This window comes from Lissotriton helveticus, chromosome 1_1, assembly GCF_964261635.1.
Source record: "Lissotriton helveticus chromosome 1_1, aLisHel1.1, whole genome shotgun sequence".
NCBI lineage: Eukaryota > Metazoa > Chordata > Amphibia > Caudata > Salamandridae > Lissotriton > Lissotriton helveticus.
The window spans coordinates 1,125,356,417-1,125,382,914 of record NC_136057.1 but is presented as its reverse complement, the minus strand read 5'-3'; the positions used below and the strand labels follow the sequence as shown (position 1 = coordinate 1,125,382,914).

General features: G+C 47.9%; 1 protein-coding gene across 2 annotated transcripts in view; it reads right to left on the bottom strand.

Moving 5' to 3' along the window:
- CEP290 (centrosomal protein 290) overlaps nt 1-26,498 on the bottom strand; it is a 1,500,249-nt gene that overhangs the window by 912,266 nt on the left and 561,485 nt on the right. For both annotated transcript variants that reach the window (XM_078678872.1, XM_078678869.1), the window contains exon 25: nt 15,859-16,032. In XM_078678872.1, the coding sequence (XP_078534998.1) occupies nt 15,859-16,032 (174 nt within the window). The remainder of the gene's footprint in view (nt 1-15,858; nt 16,033-26,498) is intronic.

The window sequence follows — 26,498 nt, the reverse complement described above, 5'->3', positions numbered from 1 at the left end:
GATTTATTCCTGTGGTCACGTATTGTCAGAGTGGTTCAGCAAACGCAAAGTCGCAGCTCCCATCAATGTAGGAAGCTGGCTCTCTATATAATATAAGAAAAATAGATATAGTGTACAGAGAGTCCAGTGGACCCCTAGAGGCTTTAAAGAGGCTAAGGTAGGTAATACTAATGCTCTCTTTTGAGGTAGTGTGGGCGAGCAGTTAGGCTTATCAGAGGGTAGTGCTAAGCATTTGTTGTACACACAGAGGCAATAAATGAGAGAGACACTTAATGAATGAATCCTAGACCAATTTATAAAAATAATACTCTGTTATATTTATTTTGTGGAACCACAGAACTTCGTCTCAGGTAAATATGTTTTTCAATAGAAATACTTTTCAATACAAAAAGTAGACAGTGCAATTCTTAGACTTTGCAATGTTAGCCTATGGGGAGACGAAAAAATTCATCATTCAGGTACGTAACATCGACTTACAGTTCCAGTCTTCGGAGGTTAAGGTAAGTACTGGGCAAGGTTAAAAACAGCAGCAACAGTACACCTCCAGCGGCACAGGGGAGGCCGGGTGCAGGGTGAAAATATGGGGTAAGGTGCCCAATACAAATCAATGGAGATTGCTGAAACCGGAAATAGGCTTCTTACAGCTAAGTCACAGTGGCATGGGAGACCAGTTTCCAGGGGTTGAGACAAGCACTGGGCAAGGCCCAAAAAAGAATCAAAGGCACACCACCAGCAGCACAGCAGCAGCCGGGTGGAGGGTGCTAAATTAGCGTCAGGCGCCTAATGCAAGTCAATGGAGAAAGGCCAAATCGGAAAAGGGCTGCAGACTCAGACTAGGAGGCCGTTTGGGGGAATCTAACAGCTGGAGTGGTAAGTTGCTGTGCTCGGGACATAGGGACACCTTTGGTCCTCTTCACCAAGGCCCAGGGAAGACTAGTGCAGGGTTGCCTTTTGGTGTCAGAAAAGATGTACCGGGGCAGGTCGCAGTGGTGGGGGTCTCCATGCAGAGGCTGCAGGCGACGTTGAGGGGTCCAAGAGGGGACAGCCAATGATGGACTCGAGCTCTGGAGTGCTGGGGAACCTTGCTGTTGCTGGTGGGCATCTTCAACTCAGGCTGGAGACATCGGGTGCAGAGGTGGAACCGGGTGTCTGGATTCATGAATCTTTAAGTCACAGAAGCTCTGCTTGGAGATTGTTATTTTTGAACATTTCCGCTGTTCTCAGGAGGTCTTGGTCTTTGTTGAAGGCAGACAGTCCTCCCAGGGTTTTGGTGGTCACTAGACTGCAGGATTAGTTAACTTTGGTGCAGTTTTCATCGAGGGGTGCAGAAAGGCTGACAGGACTGGGGACATGTGAGGTGCTTTCTGCAATCTTCCCTTCTTTTGCATCTCTGTGGTGTCTGATTCCTCTTAGTGTTATGTGCCCTGGTTAGGGCCATGTAGCAACACTGCACGTCTTCTTACATCGTTCCGTTTCTGCACATCAACATTTTACAGTGAACTTTTGAACATATTTGCGTGTGTACAATGTTGGATAAGTATCTCTAAAAACTGCTCTTCTTACATATTAGGCTACGCGCAACAGTATCATGATGCTTTGAACACCGAGTACACGCCTTTGTGCACGTTGTGAAAATGTAATTCTATCTTCAGCCACAGGGCGACAGGGCTATCTGTATACCCATAAAAGTAATCAACATATACATTGCATGGATGCTCTGTATTATAAATAAAGAAGCATTTCTGGGATTTAGCAGAGGAGACACTGCAGCTGATGTCGAGGGGTCCCTGCGTGCTGAGGCTTCACCAAGCAGCTGCCTAACATCACTGTGAGGGGTGTCTAGTTCGTGACCAAGACCATGGTGGAACTATACTTGCCATTCACTATTTTGGTCCTTGTAATCACTTTCATATGCCTCTGTCTACTGATTATCTCAGCACATGTATTTTAAACAAGAATAACGTTGGTTCAATAAATATATTGAAAATGTCCCATTGTGTATTCTCTGTATGTTTCTCGAAGAACACGAGTGCACAAGTGACTGGGCAAAAGGGTTCTAGATCTGTTACCACAATCTCAGAGTCGTCAGGGTTGTCATGTTCAGTAGTTGCCAGAAGGCATTCACTCACTGTTTTAGTTAGGGGGGCTTATGGTGGCACTGTAAGCTAGCTGGTCTCTAGGCCAACAAAAACTACTGGGGTGCATGGAATCAGTCTAGGCACCTCATCCAAAGTTTATGCGGTCCATAAACGGGCAGGTCCTATGGATCAGTGGGAACTACACAAAATTAGGTCCTACGGAAATGAAGTTCAGGGCTCAAGGGGGCCACCTAAATACTACAGGGCCGATTCACACAGGTAATCTGAGACAAAAGTCTAACATTACGGCTTTTGGTATTCACAGAGATCATTTACGAGTCATATCTTTATGTCCACAGTCGAGCCAAAATCATCACACAAGCCGTTCTCTCCGGCTCAGGCCGGATGAAGTATAATCAATGGGCCAGAATGCAGTTTTTACAAAAGGGAACATTAGGAACATGGGATAAATGGTAGAGGAGGTCATGAAAATCAGTTTGGGCAGGGAAAAGGGTGTGGTCAGACACTACATTATATCCCAAGATAGTTTGCTCCTTTGCATCATGGTACAATTTGCACTCCTCTCAATGTTGACTGTAGTGTAAACACTACAGTCAAAACCAAGGGAATTCCCCTTAATGTTGACTGTAGTGTTGACACTACAGTCAACACTGAGGGGAGTGCAAATTGTGCACTGCACGTACCATGATGCACAGGGACAAACTTTTCTGGGATATGATGTAGTGTCTGGCAACACCCTTTTCCCTGCCCAAACTGATTTTCATGTTTCTCTACCATTTATCACACGTTCCTAATGTTCCCATTTGTAAAAATTGCATTCTGGCACATTGATTACACTTCACCCGGCATGAGTCGGAGAGCGCGGCCGGGTGCGGAGAGTACGGCCCGGGTGCGGAGAGTACGGCCCGGGTGAGGAGAGTACGGCCCGGGTGAGGAGAGTACGGCCCGGGTGCGGAGAGTACGGCCCGGGTGCGGAGAGTACGGTCCGCGTGCGGAGAGTACGGTCCGCGTGCGGAGAGTACGGTCCGCGTGCGGAGAGTACGGCCCGGGTGCGGAGAGTACGGCCCGGGTGCGGAGAGTACGGCCCGGGTGCGGAGAGTACGGCCCGGGTGCGGAGAGTACAGCCCGGGTGCGGTGAGTACAGCCCGGGTGCAGAGAGTACGGCCCGGGTGCAGAGAGTATGGCCCGACTTAGACTTTTGTCTCAGATTTCCTTTGTAAATTGGCCTCCTCATTTAGAGGTGTTTAAAGGAAGAGCCAGGTAGTAGCCAATAGACTACTTACCTTCAGTGTGACAACACCCTCTAAATGCTCACCCCAAGTGGGCGGTTGGGCATATACCTGATTTTCCCCAATTCAAGATGGAGGGAAGTGAAACAGGAGGTAAACTTCAGCTCAGAGTACCTTAGGGGTGGCACAAGCTGGGAGTGGACACACCTGTTGTCACTATTTTTCCAGCCTGTTTTGCTGCCAAAAAGTGGAGCATGGACAGGGGGCAGGCACCTCCACCAATTGGAGTTGCCAGTGGTCACATAACAAAGGATGGGAAGCCCTTGAGGCTCACTGTCCTACTATGATGTACCTGCAGGGGAGAGGTGTGAATCAGCTCAGCCCATAGCAGGCTTTGTTTCTGACTCATGAGAGCACAAGGCTCTCACCTCAGGGTGTCAAGCAACATGTCTAGAGGTGGCAGGCTGATGGGGACCCGTAAGGCTCATACAAGTGGGTTGTTAGGTTTCAAGGGACCCCTTCAAGGGGTCCTCTGTGTGCAATATTTAATAAATCTGCCACTGGAATCAGATTGATCAACATCCCATAATTCAGTGAAGCGATCATGCAGCGAGTGTCCAGCCCATGTACTACCCAGTTTACTTACAATATCCAGGAATCAAGAAGGATATTGCAGGGGCATATCTGCTCATTCAGATATGCCCTCACAAGAGATATAGTGCATCCTGTATAGGGACTACAAGGCCTGCTAAAGGGGTGACTTACCCATATCCCATGGAATGTCTGAAGGCACAGCACACAGTGATGTGTGCCATGTCGAATGTCCCGTTTGTTCTCCACCAAAGAACGCAGTCTGCAATGGCAGAGAGCAGAGCCTTGGTGAAGGGGACCCTTAGGTGGCACAATTCATGCTGCAGCCCTTGGGATCCCGCTTTAGTGCCAATGCCTTAGGTACCAGGGGCATCTGCCAGGGACCTACAAGGACCACTGAAGTCGTGCCATCTGGGAAACAAAAGGTACAGTTTAGGGAAAGAGCTCTGGCACAGGGGACCTGGTTGGCAAGGACCATGTGCACTTCCAGTTGAAGCTACATCATTTTCCAGGCAAAGTGGGGGCTAATCATGTTCAAAAGAGGCACTTTCCTACAACATTTCTTTGGGATGTGTATGTCTCTGCATGCATACACCTATCTCTTCAATAGACCGCTTGTAGATGTATTTTACTATATATACATATACAGCCGGTACCACCCCTGACGTGCTCTGAGCTGAAGTGGACGCCCCCACCCCCATTTCACTTCACTCCATCTTGAATTGAGGAAAACTAGCCAACCAACATCAGGGATATGTCCACCTCCCTAGGGAAAACTACAAATCCTACAGCACGTTTGAGCGATCAGGAAAGGGGATAGGAGTTCTCCCATGGGCAACCATTTTGAAAGAGAACAGAATCGCTCCCTGGCAGATTATAGCTTCTTTGGACTAAAACAAATATTGAAACTTCCAAGAGGAGGAAACAGGGAGAGGGAACTGAGAAGGGAAGAATCTCAGTTGATTATATCGATGGGCACGGAAATCCCAATGGGGCATAACATTGATGCAGAGTTATTTGTCCATTTTTAAAGAACTATCATATTCTCCCATTAAAAATAGATCCCCTCTCCCTGCCTCAAAGATATTTAACTACATTAGGAGATCACAACGATGAGTAGAAATTTGAATATGGATTATATGTTGGGAAACTTGATATGAAATGTTACTAATATCTGTGCCCGTGATTATTGCTCAATTCACTTTTCATATTAACAAAAATGTTTACAGAAGGAGATGTATTTTAAGTCCCAGAAAATATTATTGGAAATTTTAGGGAGTCGAGTAGGGAGAAACTTTAGGAGTTTTAACTAACAGGTAAATGATTGCCTTTGAATAGCACTCACACTTTATTGAGGGTTAAATTATTTAGTTTTATGAACGACTTTATACAGTAAAAATCTGTGAACTGAAGGAATATTTTAAACATTCTACACCTCATCAATAGGACGGCATTAGCACTTTATGAATGATAAAATTGTTTTACGCAATAGATTAATTGGGAAGAAGAAGAGTAATGAAAAATAAATAAATGAAATAATGATAGACAGCAAGAAGAACATGTAATATTGGAGGACAGAGCATCTAGACACTTTAGCACCAGTCCCTTTACAAGCATTATTTCCATATTTGAAGAACTTCCCAACCCAAAATAAAGCATTAGCACTTTATAAATGTACCTTTAAAGGCATTCAAGTGCAATACGTGGAATTGATGATGGTACTTTATTGGGTTATATGTGCAATATGGGGATTAGTGAAAGTGTGTAACAGGTATTGAATGGTAAAAGAATAAGAATAGCAATGTTAAATTGAAACCTGATAAATATTAGCGTGCAGATAGTTAAATTTTATATTATGGGATCATATACCTTTGGATTGACAGAATATATTTTAAAAAACATGAGAAATAATACAATGCGATTAATATGGGGATTAAAGAAAAGATGGTTAAATTTCTCATGGAAGATGGAAGTCAGATTGGGACACAAGAGGAATCAAAGTAGTGCACAAGTGGTTAACTGGGATTGAAAATAGTAGGAGGATATTGGATAAGGGAGGAGTAGGAGTCACTGTTGTTTAACAAAAGGCCCAGTAGAAGTCAGCAGCCGAAATGTGTCGGTCTGGGAGATTAATGCAGTTTGCTATTTAATTTTCATTTTTAAAATTGTTGTTACCGGTTGGAAACAATTGACTGGTGACGATTCTAAAAAGAAAAGAAAAAAAGCATATAACTTACAAGTGTCGGACTCTGAGCTGCTGTGTAAAGGGTAAGGGAAGATGGGGTGAGGGACGGTGGGGAAGAGAAAGAGGGGGGAGAGAGAGATATATATATTTCTCTATCTCACATATCATATCCTGGTCTTCTGTATGGGTGCGGGTAATTTCTTGGTGACCTGGTTCAGACTTCTTGGTTGCACTTCCTTCTCTTCAGTGAGCGCCAGGAATCCCATTTCTAAAAGAAATGGGATTTCTGGTTGGCTAAGGCTTGCAACAAAGCCAGGCAGAACCTACCACTCTAGTCAGGGCAAGGGAGTTACACGCTGAAGATAACCCCTGCTCACCCTCTTGGTAGCTTGGCACAAGTAGTCAGGCTTATCCCAGACATGTGTAAAGCCTTTGCGCAACACACACACAGCAGCATCACACTAGGCACACTACAAAAGGAACTCCACACAAGGTTATATATAAAAATAGCTTTTATATTATCCACAACACATCAGAATAATAATCACACAATATACACTGTGCCAAATGGCAATATTCACAGGGGATTATATACAGGACCAGGCCAATCGGGCCACGGTTAGAACCATCAAAATGCAGGTAGGCAATATAAGACACAACCAGTAACTACTGGGACAATAAGGTACTTAGCATCATCACCTGCAACATAAACACATTATGTCCGCATCACGTTCGGCCTAAGTCACATTACACATAACTCACATTACGCTTAAACCACACTACGCATTGGGCATAGGACACATTATGCATGAACCTCATAAACAGAACATTAGGCATAAAACACATTAGGCCCAAACCTCATTAGCATAAACACATTTCGCATTAGGCCTCACCAGCATAAACACATTATGCCGCAATCATGGTGCATTTTGCAAAAAACACAGTTGATGGACAGAATGTAGAACAATGTCATACATTCACCCCAGTACAAGGATCTGGGCCTAAATCCATAGTTTTTTTGCACTCCACACCACCCTGGGTTAGACACTGGCTATATGCAAATCAGCTCTGACCCTGTGCCTCATGGGAACAGTCCAGTCCGAACTACCAAGCCATGTCTTTCCCAGACCGGAATCAAGCATCCAAGGACCGGTTTCTGGCTATCAGCCTTCATCAGCCTGGATAGCTTGACTCCAGTGGTGTGGAGAGCCTGGGACTCACGTCTGAGCATACCCAGCTCACTCTGGGTGAAAATTGCAAAAAACACAGTTGATGGACAGAATGTAGAACAATGTCATACATTCACCCCAGTACAAGGATCTGGGCCTAAATCCATCGTTTTTTTGCACTCCACACCACCCTGGGTTAGACACTGGCTATATGCAAATCAGCTCTGACCCTGTGCCTCATGGGAACAGTCCAGTCCGAACTACCAAGCCATGTCTTTCCCAGACCGGAATCAAGCATCCAAGGTCCAAGTCAAGCTATCCAGGCTGATGAAGGCTGATAGCCAGAAACCGGTCCTTGGATGCTTGATTCCGGTCTGGGAAAGACATGGCTTGGTAGTTCGGACTGGACTGTTCCCATGAGGCACAGGGTCAGAGCTGATTTGCATATAGCCAGTGTCTAACCCAGGGTGGTGTGAAGTGCAAAAAAACGATGGATTTAGGCCCAGATCCTTGTACTGGGGTGAATGTATGACATTGTTCTACATTCTGTCCATCAACTGTGTTTTTTGCAATTTCACCCCGAGTGGGCTGGGGATGCTCAGACGTGAGTCCCAGGCTCTCCACACCACTGGAGTCAAGCTATCCAGGCTGATGAAGGCTGATAGCCAGAAACCGGTCCTTGGATGCTTGATTCCGGTCTGGGAAAGACAGGGCTTGGTAGTTCGGACTGGACTGTTCCCATGAGGCACAGGGTCAGAGCTGATTTGCATATAGCCAGTGTCTAACCCAGGGTGGTGTGGAGTGCAAAAAAACGATGGATTTAGGCCCAGATCCTTGTACTGGGGTGAATGTATGACATTGTTCTACATTCTGTCCATCAACTGTGTTTTTTGCAATTTCACCCCGAGTGGGCTGGGGATGCTCAGACGTGAGTCCCAGGCTCTCCACACCACTGGAGTCAAGCTATCCAGGCTGATGAAGGCTGATAGCCAGAAACCGGTCCTTGGATGCTTGATTCCGGTCTGGGAAAGACATGGCTTGGTAGTTCGGACTGGACTGTTCCCATGAGGCACAGGGTCAGAGCTGATTTGCATATAGCCAGTGTCTAACCCAGGGTGGTGTGGAGTGCAAAAAACCGATGGATTTAGGCCCAGATCCTTGTACTGGGGTGAATGTATGACATTGTTCTACATTCTGTCCATCAACTGTTTTTTGCAATCATGGTGCATAGCACACTGAAATGACCACCAGGTCAACTGGCCATACACTGGGGCTCAAAGGCCCTTTGTCAGAAAGTCAGGGCTCAAGGGGGGCATCTCTCAAATGAACCCCTGGCTGCCTTTGCAGCACACACAATGTGTGCACAGTCGATGGGGGGTGGGGTGCAACTCACTCCTTCCTCACTTTCAAAGAACTGGCCCCCAACGTTGCAGCTGCCCGCGCGCTTGCAGGGCAGCTGTGGAAATGCACAACGATGGACTGGCTACTGAGCTCTACTGGGACTCAAACTCTAGTGGCCCCAACGTTGGAGCCGCCTGCAGCGGAGCAGAAAACCAATAGCACTCTCTGTGCCTCTGGCGCACAAAACCAATGCTCCGCACTCAGCCCCTGGGACCAGGACTCTTCTGGTGCCTCCTCTAGCATGGGGGGAGGCACCGACAATGCGGAAATTGGAGCCCTGCTCACTAGGCTCGTCTCACTACGGGTACGGACAATGTGCCCCGACAATTCTCCCCCTCATGGGCACTTCTGGTGCCTCCTCTGGCAGGGGTAGGCACCGCCCATGTGCAAATTAAAGCCCCACTCACCCGTGTCTTCCTCCTCCTCTGAGTGGTATGGTGGCCGCAGCAGCAGGGACAGCACCGACAATGTGCCCCGTCAGTCCCGCTCCACCAGGACCTCTTCTAACTTCACCCAGGCCCTCTCCTGGGACCCGTGGCTTGGATGTGGAGCCTGTGAGGCTCCGGTCTTCCCGCTTCCTCCGGACTGCTCCTTCCTGCTTCCGGTCACAATGAGGCCCTGCCCACAACCAGGCAAGGCTGCCTGGCTTCATGGTCAGGCAGTGGTGGGGATATTTGTGCAGATCTCAGCGGCGCCTCTCTCGGCAGCAAGGCAGGGTGGGCACCCGCAACAGACCTCAAACGATGGGTGGGCACCCGCTCGTCCAGTAACTCATCAGTGCGTGGTGGGCACCCGCGAAAGGCACCACGATGAGGGGTGGGCACCCGCAACAAACTTCAAATGCGGGGTGGGCACCCGCTTGTCAAAATAACTCAGCAATGCGGGGTGGGCATGCGCCTGAAATAAAAAGGCATAGAACGGAGTGGGCACCCGCTCTTCTCAGCGTCCAGGTGGGGGAATCCTCACAACAGGATTCCCTCAAAGTCAGTGGCAGCTCCGTGCTGCAGAGCCCTCGCGCTCTTCTTTGGTAATTTGAAGGTAGTACTCACAAGGCGCTGATGTGAATAGTCCTTAGAGGGGAAGGGGGCAAAGCTGGGCCCAGGCAGGCCAGCACACAGGGCCCTCCAGGAGGGAGGCAGTCCCTTGTGGTGGTTCCTCCTGAGGCCCAGCAGCAGCAAGCCCCCCAAGCACAGGAACAACACACTGTCATGGGGTCACAGCCCCTATATTTGTATCACAATTTCCTTTGTCTGCAGTACAGAGCTTTGGCGGAACAAGATGCAACTGGTTCAGTGGGGAATTGGAGCACTTTGTTTACAAGGCTCCTCTTCCCCTTTGTCAGGTGGGGGCTCGTCATGAGACACCACAGGGGGTGTGGGGGCGGAGCCAGCATTGTACAGGCTAGGCACAGGCCTATTCAGGGACCAGGGACTACTCCTCCCACTACTCCAAATGCAGATGTCCTATTCAGCCTAGTGCTGACTCACCATACCCCTCCTGGAGCCAAACTCAGATAACTAGCCCCTGTCACTCAAAAGTCAGACATGCAATTAACATCAGGCAGGCAGATACATAGCACACAGAAATGCCAACTTGTAAAAGTGGCATTTCAAAAATAGTTATAATAAATCTGCGCACACCATTGCGCAGCATTTATTATTACTATTCCAAATATACCAAATTTGACCCCGCTGTGCCTCTCATATCAGAAATTACCACTGAAACACTTATCAGGGAATCCCCAATGCATTTCTATGGGAGGGCAGCCCCACAGTAGTGAGAAACCAAAATGGCTGTTTGTCACTACCAGGACATGTTACACGCTTAAGGTACATGTCCTATCTTTTACCTACAATGCACCCTGCCCATAGGGCTAGCTAGGGCCTACCTTAGGAGTGACTGACATGTAGTAAAAGGGGGGTCACAGACATGGCACACATTTTAGGGGCCATGTCTCAGCAGCAGTAACACTGCACACACAGTGTCAGGATTCCCCGGCCGCTGGTAGATCACTGCCTGCGGGTTTATAGACTCTGCGGGATCAGAAACTACAGTTCCCATGATGCCGAGCGCGGCGCGGCGGTATGACGCCGTGCGACAGGAAACAGGATAATACGACACTAACAGATGACGCGTTGCCGATTATTCTTTGTTCTTGGCTTGTCGGAGTTGTTCCGTGAACCTGGTTGCTGGCTAACTTGGTGGGGCTTTGGAAGCGCCCGAGGTGGTTGCAGGGTGCTTGCCTCCTGGTAACGTTCGGGTGGGACCCTCTACACACCCGCTACGCTCATTCGTTGTGCCTCTAACAACGCCGGATTACTTGGTGGGGCTTAGGAAGCGCCCGCAACTGACAGAACCCACGTTTCAGGTTTTCTCAGTGGGGGTTTGTTCTCTGTCTATTCGAAACACCAAGGGGTTTGTACCTTTAACATTCGAGAGTGTCATATCCCGGAGTTGCAGTTGCAGAGAAGTATCTGCAACAAACAGTGATTTTCTTTGGTACTGTTCTGGGCTGCTTTTCTGTACTTTGTTATCAGAGAAACCATTTCACAGACTTCTGTGCGTAGGTGTGTATGAATCAAGAAGGGTGTGTGTTATCATTAGTACGCCCTATTTGGGACTCCTGAGTTCCACTATTGAGAGTCACACCTCGGAGGGGATGTCATGAACCTTTGGTGATGTAACCAGTGCTTTCCACTTTACTTTCGTTTATTCCTTTGGAGAAGAGTGATATAATCGTCATTCTGAGTTGATTCAAGGCTTCCTTGTCCTCCTCATTTCTGATTAGGGTAGGTATGCTCCATCATCCCTTCCTTACTACACTGGCTTATTAAAGGGGTTGAGGGAAGCCCGATAAATATGTTCTCTTTTCTCTGTTGCTATAGGCATACCTAGGGAATGAGAAGAAGCCTGTTCTAGTTCACTCTTACTACAGCATTCCTGTTTGCATTACAGGTGAGGTGTTGCCTATCATGTTCATAGTATAGCGTGTTGGTACCTCAGGTGGCATACCACTTATTTCGTGCTTTGTATGTATTACAGGTCTCCAGTTTCATCCGCCCAGCTGTTCCCCTCCGGACCAATTTTCCCCCGCTTGATCTCCTTAACAGTCTGAGGATTGATTGCCAGACTTGGGATGATCTAGAGGAGGGCCCCTTTTGAGCATCAAAACAATCCTGAGGATAAACAACGGAAATCCTGATACACAGGCCCTGCAATGGCAGAGGCCCGAGATAGGTTTGCAAGGCTACTTTGGTGGGTGGCGCAATCAGCGCTGCAAGCCCACCAGTAGCATTTAATTTACCAGCCCTGGGTATACGAGATACCACTTTACAAGGGACTGACAGGTAAATTAAATAGTCCAAACTGGTGTAGACCAATCTTACGATATTTATCACAGAGAGCACACACACTTTACACTGAACAGCAGTGCCAAAGTGCTCAGAGTCCTAAAACTACCAACACCATGTCAGAAAAAAGGTTGGAAGAAAGGCAACATGTTTAGGGATGATCCTGCAAAAAGGGCCAGGTCCAACAGCCTCTGTTACATTCTTCAGACAATGCCTTATATACCTTCCAAGTTCTCCATGTGAGGGTGGTTTCTTTTACTGCTCTTGTTGTTCTCTATCGATGCTCTTCAGCATTCATTGTTATTGCTCTCCTTTCTCCAACATTCGATCATTGGAGGTCTGTTTTTTTAATTCTGTTTCTCAGGATAGTTTCCTCGACGTTTGGTAGATGCTTTTTCTTCGTTGTCTGTGTTGCGGTGGCTGAGCACGCTATGTATGCTCCACCCATTTGTTTTTGGCCTGGCCTCTGTGGACTCTTGCCCTGGGTGCCTTTGCATTCCCCAATCTTAAGCTGCTTTCCTTTTTGGCTGCCTCTTTTCCTGGTTCTATACTGTGCTCTTACTGCCTTTCTACTCCCTCTGGTCTACCATAGTCCTTCTTGAAGATCGCTCCGCTTGGTGAGCATCTTGCGTCACCTATAATTTTCGGATAGTCTAGTCCCTTTCTATCCTTGGGCCGCCTTCCCTATTGCGCATCTTTTGTGAGGTCTGTTCGCAGCCTCACCTCTGAGGATGGTATTGCTTTGGGGATTTGATTCTAAGATAAGGAATCTGCGGCTAGATGTCTATCAGATGGACAAGTTACTTACTTTTGGTAATGCCTAATCTGGTAGTGAAAGGATCTAGCTGCAGATTCCTTATCGACCCACCCATCCTCCCTACTCTGGGAATTGAGGGCCCTGTTGTCTCCTGGATTCCCTCTTTGCATATTACTTATGTTGTTTTGTTGGAAAGTGGATTATTAGTAGTGGTAAATATATCTCTACCACTGGCAATAAGACCACTAAAACAGTCTAGGGCTCAGAGTAGGTCTAAGAAAATGATTCCTATGCTAAACCCCCTGGTAGCTTGGCTGCGAGCAGGCAGGCTTAACTTCTCAGACAGGTATGTAAAGTATTAAAAAAAAAAAAAACAATTCAGCATAATAATTAAGACACAACACACAATAACAATCCAACACCAATTTATTATTTTTATTAAAATATTGTTCTTTTAAAATTGACACCAAAAATGAAAAGAATCCAAAGTAGGGAACCTGAGAGTGAATTTTTAAATAATAAACACTTTCTAGCACTTAGTTACCTGATGGAGTTTTTTCCCAAAGTTACTCTAAACTTTTCCAAACTTCTGGAACTTCTTCCTGAAGTTCCTCTTGAGAGTCCAAAACACAATCCAAGGGTCTGGAAGCTCATGGTCCTGGAAAGCGTAGGACCACGATTCCCAAAATTCACCTAGACAAACCCTTAAAAGTTCACTGGATGCAATCCAGGTAGGAGACTCTAGGTGGAGTCGATGCAGGTGTGCTCTTTTAACCTGTAGTTTGCAGGGAGCCCACTTTTTATTCCTCTTGAAACAAGGTACATCCAAAGGGCTGTAGTTCCAGATAATGCAGCAGGTGCAGTCAGTCGCAATGCATGTCCTGATGGTGCAAATCAAATTTCCAGCTTTGCAATCCTTCTCTCAGTTTCAAGCAGCAGAGCTAAGAGGCCCTGTCCTCTCAGATACTTATTCTGGGTCCTCTGAGGCGAAGCAGGAGGGCACTTGGGACCAATGAGGTGCAGGGAAACACCCCAGAACATGACCGTTTCCTCCAAAGTGTGGCACAATGGTCTCCCAGAGAGCACTATTCTTCCAAAATTCAATATGGCTGAAGTTTCAGTAGAGAGGCAAGAGCTAGCTAAACCAACCCAAGCATGGATCATCTCCATAGTCTCCCTCCCCCTGACATCTGCACATTAATTCCTTAAGCCTGCCATACGGTTGGGTTAAGAGGGGATGATCATCGCTTCTTCTGCCTGCCTCCTTCTTGCTTTGAAGCTCATGGTTTACGACTCCTCCCCCTCGCTCTGGCATTTCTGTGCCGTAGAACCCTCTCCTCCCAGATGACTGCTTACCCCAGGTGCAGACCACTGGAAGGCTGAATTTTGGATTACAGTTCTGACCCCATCCCCCCGCGAAACCCTGGGACTAGGGGAGACCATTTAATATGCCAAAATATTGTAGTTCATCAATTTTTAAGTGCACCAAATACCAAAGTCGAGATTGGGCACAATTTGCATTTAAAATCAGTTCTGCATCACAAGGCTGCTTTTAAAATGACCTCAGGCTCTCAGCAGTACAGACATGCAAGTGACGAAAGGGCTGCTAGCCTCTACCCGACCATGTCCTATTATATAGTAATGACTTAAAGGTAGTTTTAATACCCCTTACCTGTTATGTACTAGGGCCTTATAGTATACCCTAGTGTATGTAGGTGTTTTCACTGTATTCTAATTGTGTTTCAGCATAGCATTGGCCCTGGGCCTGGTTAGGCAGAGACAGGGACAATCAGTCAGCCAGTTACCATCAGTACCACTTAGCAAAAAATTGGGGGTGCCCAGGGGACAGAATATCTTTGTAACATTGTTTCATTCTGCAATTGTTGATATCAGTCTTTTGCCCTTTTGGCACAGAGGCTGTTTATCTACGTGGCTCCGCATTGTTAGTGTAGAAATAGTCACAAAAGAACTTGACGTTGGTGAGTCGGGGAAGGGCTTATATGGACTCGGTTGATGTCACCTCCGGGGGGCGAATGCCCTCTGCTGACGCGCAGAGGTACTGTTTGGAAAATTTCCAGATCAAGTATGGCACCTGGGGAGGATTCAAAGATAATGAATCTGCAGCTAGATCCTGGTCTACCATCTAAGGCATTACCGAAGGTAAGAAACTTGTCCATTTATTAGCCTAACTGGTAGCAGGTCGAAGTTGCCAGAGGCAAACTACATTGTTCAACAACTTTCCAACATTATTCCACTGCTGTAAACCAACTACATTCAACGATCCTGCTTTAGGTGGCTTCTAGAATGTGTTTTTCATCATGGTTAAATAACTGAAAGTGGATCACAAATTGCCTGGGCCCCACTGATATTAAGCCATACGGTCTATATCTCTGCACTGGCACTCCCTTCACTCAGGTTCAGGTTTCACTCAAAGGACGAGGAGGCCTTTAACGTACAGCTAGAGAGGTACCACTAAGACCACTACTCTATGACTAGAATATGCAAGTAGGCCCAGATGCATTGTACACTCGCCATCTGTCATCCAACAGCTCACAGTCCAGGGCAATTTGCCATGACACACGCATAGCACTCTTTATGGAGTATGGGGCTATGAGATTAAAAACAGCTTCTAAAATACCCAGTATCATCTTAATGTTAGATTCGTCTAAAATATCACTACAAAGAAGAGGCCATATACTTATTATATGAGTTGCATAGACAAAAATACTCTTAATAACTGTTTAGGGATGAAAACAGCAAATCTATAAGCAGTTAAAAGTTACATGGCTGGGATTGGGGTTGGCAGAAAAGTTTTTTTTTTTTATTATAAGGCACATTTATGAAGTGCAAATCTAGCCCAGAGAACTGCAGAACGCTGTACACAGCAATAGGATACTAAGCCAACATGTGAGAACAGAGACATTCATGTATGTAAACTTTACACTGTGAATTGACAGTTCCATGAAATACAAAAGGAAGTGACAGATTTGCCCATTAAAGAAACCATGCATAATTTGCTAGATTAGCCCACCAGCACACTCACTTTTTTCGAGGTGTGAAAAATCATTGCATCTTACCTCAAGATGCTCCAGATTAGTTGCTCTTTGAACAAGTAAATTATCCTTTTGCAACATGTCCCTGTATTTGGCGGTCAGTTCGTTGTAGTGTTTGTTGGCCAATTCCAGCTCTGAAAGTTGAACGCTGTCATCTAAAGCTTTCTGAAGTGCTGCAATTTTAAATGCTGCCACGTCCTTTGAAAACACGTGTTACATACTTTATTTTCAGCTTTTCTCACTAGAGGCTTACATAGATACAATTTAAACAGGAGTTTATTTAAACATAGTTTATTTTTACAGTTTTTCTCACTAGACGCTTACACAGATTATATTTAAACAGGAGTTTGATCAAAAAATGAATAATTACAGTGCAACAGGTTTCAGAATACGCTGGTGTTCCGTAGCAACAGTAACTAAACGCATATACAGTACGAATATTTTGTACGTTTCAAATTGAATGATAAAGACATTTATATAAAGGTCAAGCAGGCACGTGCTTCTACAAAGTACTCGTCTGAAAAATATACTCGGAATTTAAACATCAGTTACTCAGAAGATAAGCTCATTCAACCCACTTACAAAATTGTTAACTATAAATGTATTTTTGTAATAAATAATAACTTGATACACGATGTGATCGATTTCTTATAGTCATTTATTTATTACAAAGCGCAAGCTGTGGCCCAAAGGCATCATAGCGCTAGAATTATCACCATCAAAAAAGGCTGAGAAAGAGGGAGGGAAAGAAGACTCATAAGAATTTAAGGATTAGCAGAGCAAATGCATGTTAAGCTTTTTCTTAAAAGTGTTAACGATCTGCCAAATATCGAAAAGGAGGCCATTCCATAGATTTGGATCCAGAATCCTAAAGCAGGCCTTGTTGTAACGTGAGACTTCAGCATGAACATTTAGAGTGGCCTCTTAATTTCAATGGAGTCGATGCCTGCGGGTGCCGGCCTCATCAGAATTAAAAGAACCACTGGAACACTGCAGATCTCTTTACTTTCACATGTTGCTGTGGACTGCTTGGAACAGCCGCAATTTCAGTGGAAAACTCAGGGGCACGTGAGGATTTACTAGGATCCCCGAAAGATGTCATGCTTCACCATTTGGGCTTTGCTCCTTGTTGGGCCGGCGCTGCAATGCCCTACGGGTCCCCCAAAGGGTCTCTTTATCGGAGATCTTTAGATGAGAAGCTGTTAGGGTGCGTGGGTGTAAGTGGCAGTGAAGTCTAAAGTGATGTGTTAAGAGACTGGAGGAGTGGGTACTATTTATTAGGGTGATCCCTCTGTCATTGTTAAAACAAAGTGTGTAGTACTGCTCTAGGGGATATTATGTCAATCTGTAGCTAGGTAAATGTCCATAATGAGCATATATAACGGTCAACATGTTTTGGGCTCTATGTGGCCTCAGAAGGAGAACCAAATCGCTTCTTAAGGACCAAAGGAAGGTCAATTTTAGTATCAGTAGCGGCCTGACCACCAAGTTTGTAGAAGGGAGTACCGTTTCTGAAAAGAGAGAAAGTGTAGGACAAAAGTATAGTATTGTCAATATCTTGTCATGATAGGTTGTCAGGGTCATCCATTGGAGGACCTGGTGCGCATTACCCGTAGCGTAATTATTATCGCTATAGGTTGGCATAGGTACATGTATAATTACAGTGATGTGAATAATTAAAATTAATTTTCTCAGCATACGGACAGACATACATAAATAGGTATAAGATCAATGATTAGATTTTGCCAGTGTAGCTCTATAGCCATACGTTTACCCTGTTGTTAATACAGTACCCCTAGGTAAAGTACCCAGGTTTATGTGACTCTATATAAAGGCTCATTCATAAGGTAAGAATATGAACCATAGCTGTCTAGGTAGATAATACCCCAAAGTAGGCCCCACCATTGATGGCAAACCTCTAGGCACTGTTGTCTTGTTTTTTACAAAATGCATCATGTTTCTCACCCCTTCATTTAGAGTCAGAACCTCATGAGATCAGTGAGGGGACTCAGAAACTGTTAAATGAGAGAATACAAAGAAAATAGTGTTGAAAGGTTTCGTTGTATCCCGCTGTTGTTGTCAATAAAATTTGTTGTTGAGAAACAAAACTGCAATGTTTTGAAAACAAAAAAAACTTAGTAGCTGTCATAGAGAGTCCAGGGACGATCCCCGCATTCAGGAGGGATTTGCCATGTACAGTTAGGGGGACTTGACAGTGCACGGAGTTGTCATGTTTCATTATGATTTAATGGTTTTGGAGGCCTGTGGGGAACAGCACAGTGCTCCGCATAGACGTATGCAGCTTCATAGAGCCACACCTATCAGGTCACAAAAGGGTCTAAGTGGGTCCGTGAACTATGCATAAAACCAAACCTTACTCGCATTTTAGCACGTTTGACAAAAAAAAAAAAAACAGTACATGTATTAATAAGGCTTTGTTTTTAAGAAACAATTGTTTAAAGCCCAGCTGTTAATAAAGCCAGAGAGATGTTGCCTCACATACTGAAAGGGTTTTCCCTTTCTATTTTACTCACAGTGCACACATAGTAGCAGGGCCAATCCTCCTGCGTGCCTCTTCCTGTCTCCGCCGGAAATGTGAAGGTTGATCCCTCCCCCTAATATAGCGGAGGTGTGTTGTCAATCAGTGAGTCAATTACATGTTAATTGGGGAGTGTGTTACTTGATGCGTGGGCACCATCTTGTAATGGGGTGTTTGAATAGACGTAGTTCTTGATACTTATTGTTATCAAGCTATTGTTACCAACGAGTGTCCTATAATGGATTCTTTATTTAAAGTGTGATGGTTGGTGGTGCAGGTGCACACGTTACTACTTGTGTAACGATATATCTGTTAAAGACATTAGTTAGTAATAGATTCCTTACCTTAGAATATCCCCAGGCGTCAGACTGGATCCGGAATTTTTTGCGTAGCAGTACCCTTGCGCGTCGATAGGCGTCGCCTGTGGCTCCGCGTCCGTCGTCGGCGCCGTAATGACGTCAGTTCTTAGACACAGCTTTTCCGTGCCAGAAACGCAGAGCTAAGTTAAAAACCAACACTGGTGCCATTGAAACTAGGGCCCTGAAAGGGATGACCTTAACCCTAGATATCGGTTCGCAGAACGGGGAGGATGGGTGGGTCGGTAAGGAATCTATCACTAACTAATGTCTCTTACAGATAGATCGTTACACAAGTAGTAACTTATGCATCTGAAAGAGACACGTTAGTGATAGATTCCTTACCTTAGAATAGATACCCCAGCAATACCAACCACGGTGGTGGGTCTGCGAACCAATAATCACACCAGAAAGTCCTGGAGGACGGAACGGCCAAAGAAGCCATCCCTCCGGACTTGGCTGTCCAGGCAGTAGTGTCTCGCAAACGTGTGCAGCGAGGCCCACGTAGCTGCCTGACAAATGTCCTGCAAGGGCACTGCTCGGCCTAAGGCAGTCGTAGTCACCGTGGCCCGAGTGAAATGAGCCCTCAGCCCAACAGGGGGTTCCTTCTTAGTCAAGGAGTAACACGCCTGGATGCACAAGATGATCCACGAGAGATGGTCCTTTTGTGCACCGCCCGTCCCTTCTTAGCGCCTACGTAACCAACAAAGAGTTGGTCATCCACCCGGAACTGGCGTGTGCGATCTAAATAGAACGAAATCGCACGTTTTGGGTCCAGACGGTGGAGCCGCTCTTCCTCTTTAGAGGGATGCGGTGGCGGAAAGAAGGTGGGCAATGTGATAGACTGCCCGATATGGAAGGCCGTGACAACCTTGGGCAGGAAATATGGCTTAGTCCGCAACACAACCTTGTCCGGATGGACAGAAAGGAAAGGGGGTGTACATGAAAGAGCCTGGAGCTCACTCACTCTCCTGGCAGAGGTGATGGCAACCAGGAAAGCATTCTTCAGAGTAAGAAGGCGGAGAGGACAGTTGTGGAGTGGCTCAAAGGGAGCGCACATCAGAAACATAAGAACAAGGTTCAAGTCCCACTGAGGCATCACAAACAAAACAGGAGGGAACATGTGTGTGATGCCCTTCAGAAAACGAGTTACAATAGGGGACTTGAACAAAGAAGGCTGATCAGGCAGCCTTAGAAAGGCTGAAAGGGTAGAAAGGTAGCCTTTGATAATACCTCAGAAAGAGGGGCAGAAAGAGGGTCCACAGCCTTTGCTGTGCACCATGCCACAAATTTGTTCCACCTGCAGGCCTATACCGACTTTGTGGAGGGACGCCTGGCTGCCAGAATGACATTACAGACTTCAGGAGGCAAGTCAAACGGCCTCAACTGTCGCCGCTCAATCTCCAAGCATGGAGGTGGAGACTGGACAGGCTCGGGTGGAGGACCGTCCCCTGCTGCTGCGACAGTAGGTCCACCTGAAGAGGCAGACGAACCGGGGGATCGACTGACATACTGATTAGCTCTGGATACCAGTACCTTCGTGCCCAGTCTGGAGCCACAAAGATGACTTGGGCCCGGTCGCGTTTGATCTTCTTCAGCACTCTGGGCAGAAGTGGTATAGGCGGAAAGGCGTACAATAGACCGCAACTCCACTCGCGACGCGACGAAAAGCGTCTCCGAGCGAGTGCCGCCTTGGAAATTCCAACGCGCAGAACTGATGACATTGCGCGTTTTCTTCGGTGGCGAATAGATCTAACCAAGGCTCTCCTCACTGCTGAAAGAGGCCTTGCGCCACGTCCAAGTTCAGATGCCATTCGTGATCCATCATGCACCGACGGCTGAGTTCGTCCGCCCTGGCGTTCAGAGAACCTGCCAGGTGTTGAACCACCAGGGTCACGCCCTGATGTTCCAGCCACTGCCAGAAGCGCAGAGCCTCCTGGCAAAGGGTCCACGACCCCACACCGCCCTGTTTGCTGCAGTACCACATGGCGGTGGTGTTGTCCGTGAACACCTGCACTACACTCCCCCGGACAGAGGGGAGGAATGCCTTCAGTGCTAGACGAATGGCCCGCAGCTCCAAAAGGTTGATATGGAGCCGGGACTCCGCCGGAGACCAGAGGCCTCTGATCTCTGCCTCTCCCATGTGGCCTCCCCAGCCCTGGAGGGACGCGTCCGTCACAACTACGTGCTCCGGTTGGGGAAGGGAGAGGGATCTGCCGCTGACCCAATCGCGGTCCGTGAGCCACCACTGCAGCTGTCTCGCAGTGCCCTCCGAGATCAAGACATGGTCGGATAGGTTGCCCTGATGCTGGGCCCACTGAAACTTGAGGTCCCACTGCAGAGCCCGCATCCGCCACCGGGCGTGATGCACCAGAAGGATGCAGGAGGCCATCAGCCCCAGAAGCCGCAGCGTCAACCTGACCGAGACCCGGGACAAAGGCCGAAAGAGTGGAATCAGAGCCTGAATGTCCCGTACCCGCTGTTCTGGAGGATAAACCCGAAACTGCGCCGAGTCGAGAACCGCTCCGATGAAGAGGAGCTTCTAAGAGCGGCACAGGTGTGACTTCGGGACATTGATGGAAAACCCCAGCAGGTGCAGGAGGTCTGCCGTCGTCTGGAGGTGGCTGACGACTGTCTGGGGCGAGCCCGCCTTCAACAACCAGTGGACGAGGTAGGGGAAGACTGTAACCCCTAACGTGTGCAGATGAGCTGCGACCACCGCCATCACCTTCGCGAACACCCGTGGGGCGCTGGTAAGGCCGAAGGGGAGCAAGGTAAAATGAAAGTGCTCGTGGTCTACCGTGAACCGCAGGTAACGCCGGTGGGCCAGCAGGACGGGGATGTGGAAATAAGCGTCCTGCAAGTCCAACGCTACCATCCAGTCTCCTGGGTCCAGGGCAGCTAAGACCTGAGCCAGTGTCAGCATTTTGAACTTCTCCTTCCGGAGAAAGCCGTTGACGTTCCGTAGGTCCAAAATAGGGCGTAGGCCCCCTTTGCCCTTCTTGGGTACCAGAAAGTAGTGGGAGTAGCAACCACACCCTACTTCTGGCCCAGGAACGCGCTCGATGGCCCCCTTGGCCAGGCTGTAACTTCCTCCTGCAGAAGTCGCAAATGAAACCCCGATACGTGGTGGTATTGCGGTGGCATGGCTGGAGAGGTCGCCTCGAAGGGGAGGGAGTAGCCCCTTTGGACGATTTGCAGCACCCACCTGTCCGATGTGACAGTGCGCCAGTGGAAGAGGTGATGGCAAACCCTGCCCCCCACTGGTGACACATGGGCCTGAAAGCACGGACTAGGAGGGTTTTGAGGTGGCTGCTGCGGGGGAAGGGGTGGACTGACCTCGCCGTTGCCCCCTACCGCCACCACGGCGGTTTCCACGGCCGCCACCACGTTGGATATTACCCTGCGATGCGTGGCTGGCAGCAAGTGTGGGGACGCCCCTTCCTTGGCCACGAAAGGAGCGAAAGGCTGGCGCGGGGCCGAGAGGCCCAAGGACCTGGCTGTAGCCCTGGAGTCCTTAAAGCGCTCAAGCGCATGGTCTGCCTTGTCGCCAAAAAAGCGACGGCCATCAAACGGCATGTCCATGAGTGTATTCTGGACATTGGCCGTCGTTGCCATCACTCTGCCCAGTGAGTCGGTGGTATCCAGTCCACACCGGATAGAATACCGTGCCGCATCTCTGCCTTCCACAAGAGCCTGGCCGAGTTTAGCACGTACCTCCAACGGGCATTCTGGCAGCACGTCCGCGACCGTATCCCACAGAGAGTGGCTGTAGCAGCCCAAGAGGCATGCGGTGTTGGGAGACCGCAGTCCCAGACTCAGGGAGGAGAATACCTTTTTGCCGTATTGCTCATACCTCTTGGATTCCCTGTCTGGCGGAGCCGACGGGAATGCGGATTGGGAATTGGAGGCCTGGATCACCAGGCTCTCAGGGGTGGGGTGGGTGGACAGGAAACAAGGGTCGCCCGGGGCTGGGCAGTGGCGTCTGGCCACGTTCCTATCTACAGGCGAACTTGTAGTGGGCTTGGACCAAGTGCCCAAAAGAACGTCAGTCAAGGCCTCATTAAACGGCAGCAGAGGTTCAGCCGAGCTTGACTTCGGTTTTAGGACCTCAGTGAGGAGGTTAGTCCTCACGGCCGCGACGGGGAGTTCAAGGCCCAAGGCCTTGGCCACCCGCGTCAGCACCACACTGTAGGTTGCCCCCTCCTCCGTAGCCACGGTAGGAGGTGAGACAAAACCAGTGTCTGGTGAGGTATCCAGACCACTGACATCCCCAAGTCCACCTGTCGAGTCCTCCTGGGACTGACACTCTCGTGTCAGAGGGTCTTCAGACCCTTCCCAATTCTCCTCATCACCCATCTCCTGGTACTCAGGGGTGTCAAATGATGGGGCCGGTTCATTGAAGTAGAACTCTCCAAACGGCGTCGAGAGAGGCGCCGCTCCGGCGCCGGAACCGGATCGAGGGAGGCATCGGGGACGGCACCGCCCGAAGACGGCGCCGGAGGTGACACCTGAGGGACCGGCGCCGGTGAGGTCGTTAGGTCAACCGGCGACGAGCCCGAAGGCGCCGGAGCCGAAGCACCCAACAGCGCCGGGGCCGAAGCGCCCGACCTGCTAGGGCCCCCAGATGGGTCCGCTGGGCCCGAAGGCACCGCGGAGCCCGTCGGAGGAGTGAGAGACCTCATGGCCATGAGGAAACGTTTGATCTCCTTCGGCGTCGCGCGTGGCCCAGGGACCGGAGGGTGTGAGGCCGGACGCGACGCCCGCGACTCTGACAGAGCCGCGTGGGCGGTGTCACCCGAACCTCCGGCCGCGTCGCGTGAGCGTCGGGGGGAGTCGGAAGAGCGATGACGTCTCTTCGACTTCTTGTGCTTACCTGACGACTTTGACCCTGAGGAGTGATGTCGGCTCCCGGAGCTATGGTGGCCCCGCTCCCGCGACCAGTCCCTCGACATCCGTCCGGACCGGGACCTTTCACGGCGTTGGGCCGACTGCCTGAGCTCGAGTCGCTTGCGGGACCGCTCCCGCCTAGCTTTCGAAGTTAGGGCCCGGCAGTCGGAGCAGGTCTTGTCGTCATGATCGACGCCGAGACAGTGGAGACACCGACGGTGAGGGTCCGTGAACGACATTAGTCGGTCGCAATCCTCACAAGGTTTAAAACCTGGCATCCCTACCGGCACCGTTCGGAGTCGAAGACTCGAAAGAATGATCAAAAAGGATCAAAAAAGTTTAGTCAAAAAATGACTAAGGTACCACTTTTTCCGGATCTGCGCTGCTGGCGTGGTTAAAAGAAGAACTGCACGCGGATGCGGCGTCTAAGTACTCCGACGACGTCATCACGGCACCCACGACGGACGCAGAGCCGCAGACGACGCCTACCGACGCGCAAGGGTACTGCTACGCAAAAATTTCCGGATCCAGTCTGACGCCTGGGGATATTCTAAGGTAAGGAATCTATCACTAACGTGTCTCTTTCAGATAGTGAAAACTTACTAGTAAATCTAAGCAGATATGTTTATAGGGCTTGGGTGCCATCTTTGAGTGGTGTAGTTGGTAGGTCTATTGCTTAACCATGGACGCCATCTTTGAGTGGTATCGTGATATGTTGTTTTTCACTATATGTGAATAGTCAAGCCCCATTTCTAATATTCAACATACATGGTTTTGTCCACAAACGGAGTGTCTGAGGTGGCCTGTATTCTGAAAAAATGACATGTGTGTTTTGTGTGTCTATAGTTTACACATCATTATGCTAACTTGGTTTTCAGAATTGGGATGAGAAGAGGTTGCTGATGAGGTGATCATTAGGCTACACTACCTCAATCCACGGTATTTTGTCGTTTAGACTATGGGTATTTGTCTGTAGGCGGCAGACCCATCTTTGTTCTTTTTGAAATAGTGTCCTATTAGACCATGAAGGACTGGACTCTATGACAGTCCAGATCATTTGATCTGGTGTATGTCCTGTTTCGATGTAGTGTCTGCTCATTTTAGTGGTGTTTTTCTTGCACCGTATATTACTTCTGTGTTCGTTCACTCTCGTCCTCAAGGCTCTGGTTGTCATTCCTATATAGAGGAGGTTGCAAGGACATTTTACTATGTACACACAGTTTTTAGTAGTACAGATTGTATGTTTCTTCTGTGTCCACTCCTGGTTGTTTAGTTGTAGAGTTGTGGTATGTATTGTTAGGGGGCAAATATTGTAGGTTCCACATGGGTAATGCCCTTTGACTTTTGGGAGGTCCCACAGTGTCCTTTGATTGTCCAGTTGTTTACCCTGTGGCCTTGTGTGCACGACCATGTCTTTAATATTCTGTGTACGTCTGAAGGCAAATCTTGGGCACTCCAGTTGCATCCCTCCTACGTGCAAGATGTTCCAATGTTTTAGTAGGATTTTCTTTACTTGATTTGATTGTGGTGTGTATGTTGTCACACATGTAACAGTCTCATCCTTTGGTTTTTCAAGAGTTTCTCGTAAGGCTTACCGGTGATGGCTGCGTGCACGTTTCTGCGCATTCTTTATGATTCTCCACGGGTAGTTCCTCTGTTCCAGGTTGTTGCCTAGTTCTGCAGCTTGTGTTTCGTAATCTGTGGTATTGCTGCAGTTTCTTCTGAGCCTCAGAAATTGTCCAAATGGAAAATTTGGTCTTAAGGCTTTTGTGTGATGGCTGTCGTAGGTTAGTAAATTGTTTCGGTCTGTAGGTTTTTTGTATGTTTTGGTGAAAAGTTTTCCATCTTGTTTGCGGATTAATAGGTCCAGAAAAGGGATCTCTTCACTTGAGGCGGTCAGTGTAAATTTAAGGAAAGGATCCTGTTCATTAATCCAGGTGTGGAATTCCGTGCAGCGTTCTTTTGTGCCTGTACATAACATGGACATGTATATAACGTTTCCACTCTTTTATTTCTGGTTTGAAGGGGTTGGAAGCTGGTAGGATGTGTTCTGCCTCAAAATGGGCCATGTACAGGCATGCTAAGCTTGGCTCAAAAGTGCTGCCTATACAAGTTCCGTGGATTTGTTGGTAGTGTTGATCTTGGAACTTGAAGAAGTTATTCTTTAGAGCTAGTTCTGCGTATTCCAGGATACAAATTACAGGTTGTGGTGTAGTCAAGTCACATGATTCCTTAGACTTTCTTCAACTACTCTCAGTGTAGCTTCTTGTGGGATGTTGGAATATAACACTTCCACGTCGAGGGTTACTAGATTTTCTCTAGTCCCCTTATATGCTCAATTAGGTTGATGGTTTATTTTGTGTCATTGAGGTAAGACAGTGTTGCTTGTATTAATGGTCATAGGAAGTGGTCACAGTATTGGCTGAGTGGTTTATTATTATCAATGCTTCCGATAGGAGTTTGGTTGTATTGATTATGAGTACAAGCAAGTCTTGCCTGCACCTCCAGGCTATCTGGCTGCAGTCTTCTCTGAAAATGATATCTTCTAAGAAGATTTGTGGAGCTAAAGATACAATGAGGCTGTTGGGTGCAATATTGGCATCCTTTGATCCTTTCCTTTGGTCCTTAAGAAGCGCTTTGGATCTAGTTCTGAGGTCACACACAGCGCGAAACATGTTGACCTTTATATATGTCCATTAGGGACATATACCCCGATACAGAGGGCAATAATATCCCTTAGAGCAGCACTACACACTTTGTTTTAACAATGACAGAGGGATCACCCTAATAAATAGTACCCACTATCCCTCCAGTCATTTTTTAACACACCACATTAGACTTCACTGCCACTTACACCCTCGCACCCAAGCGGCTTCTCA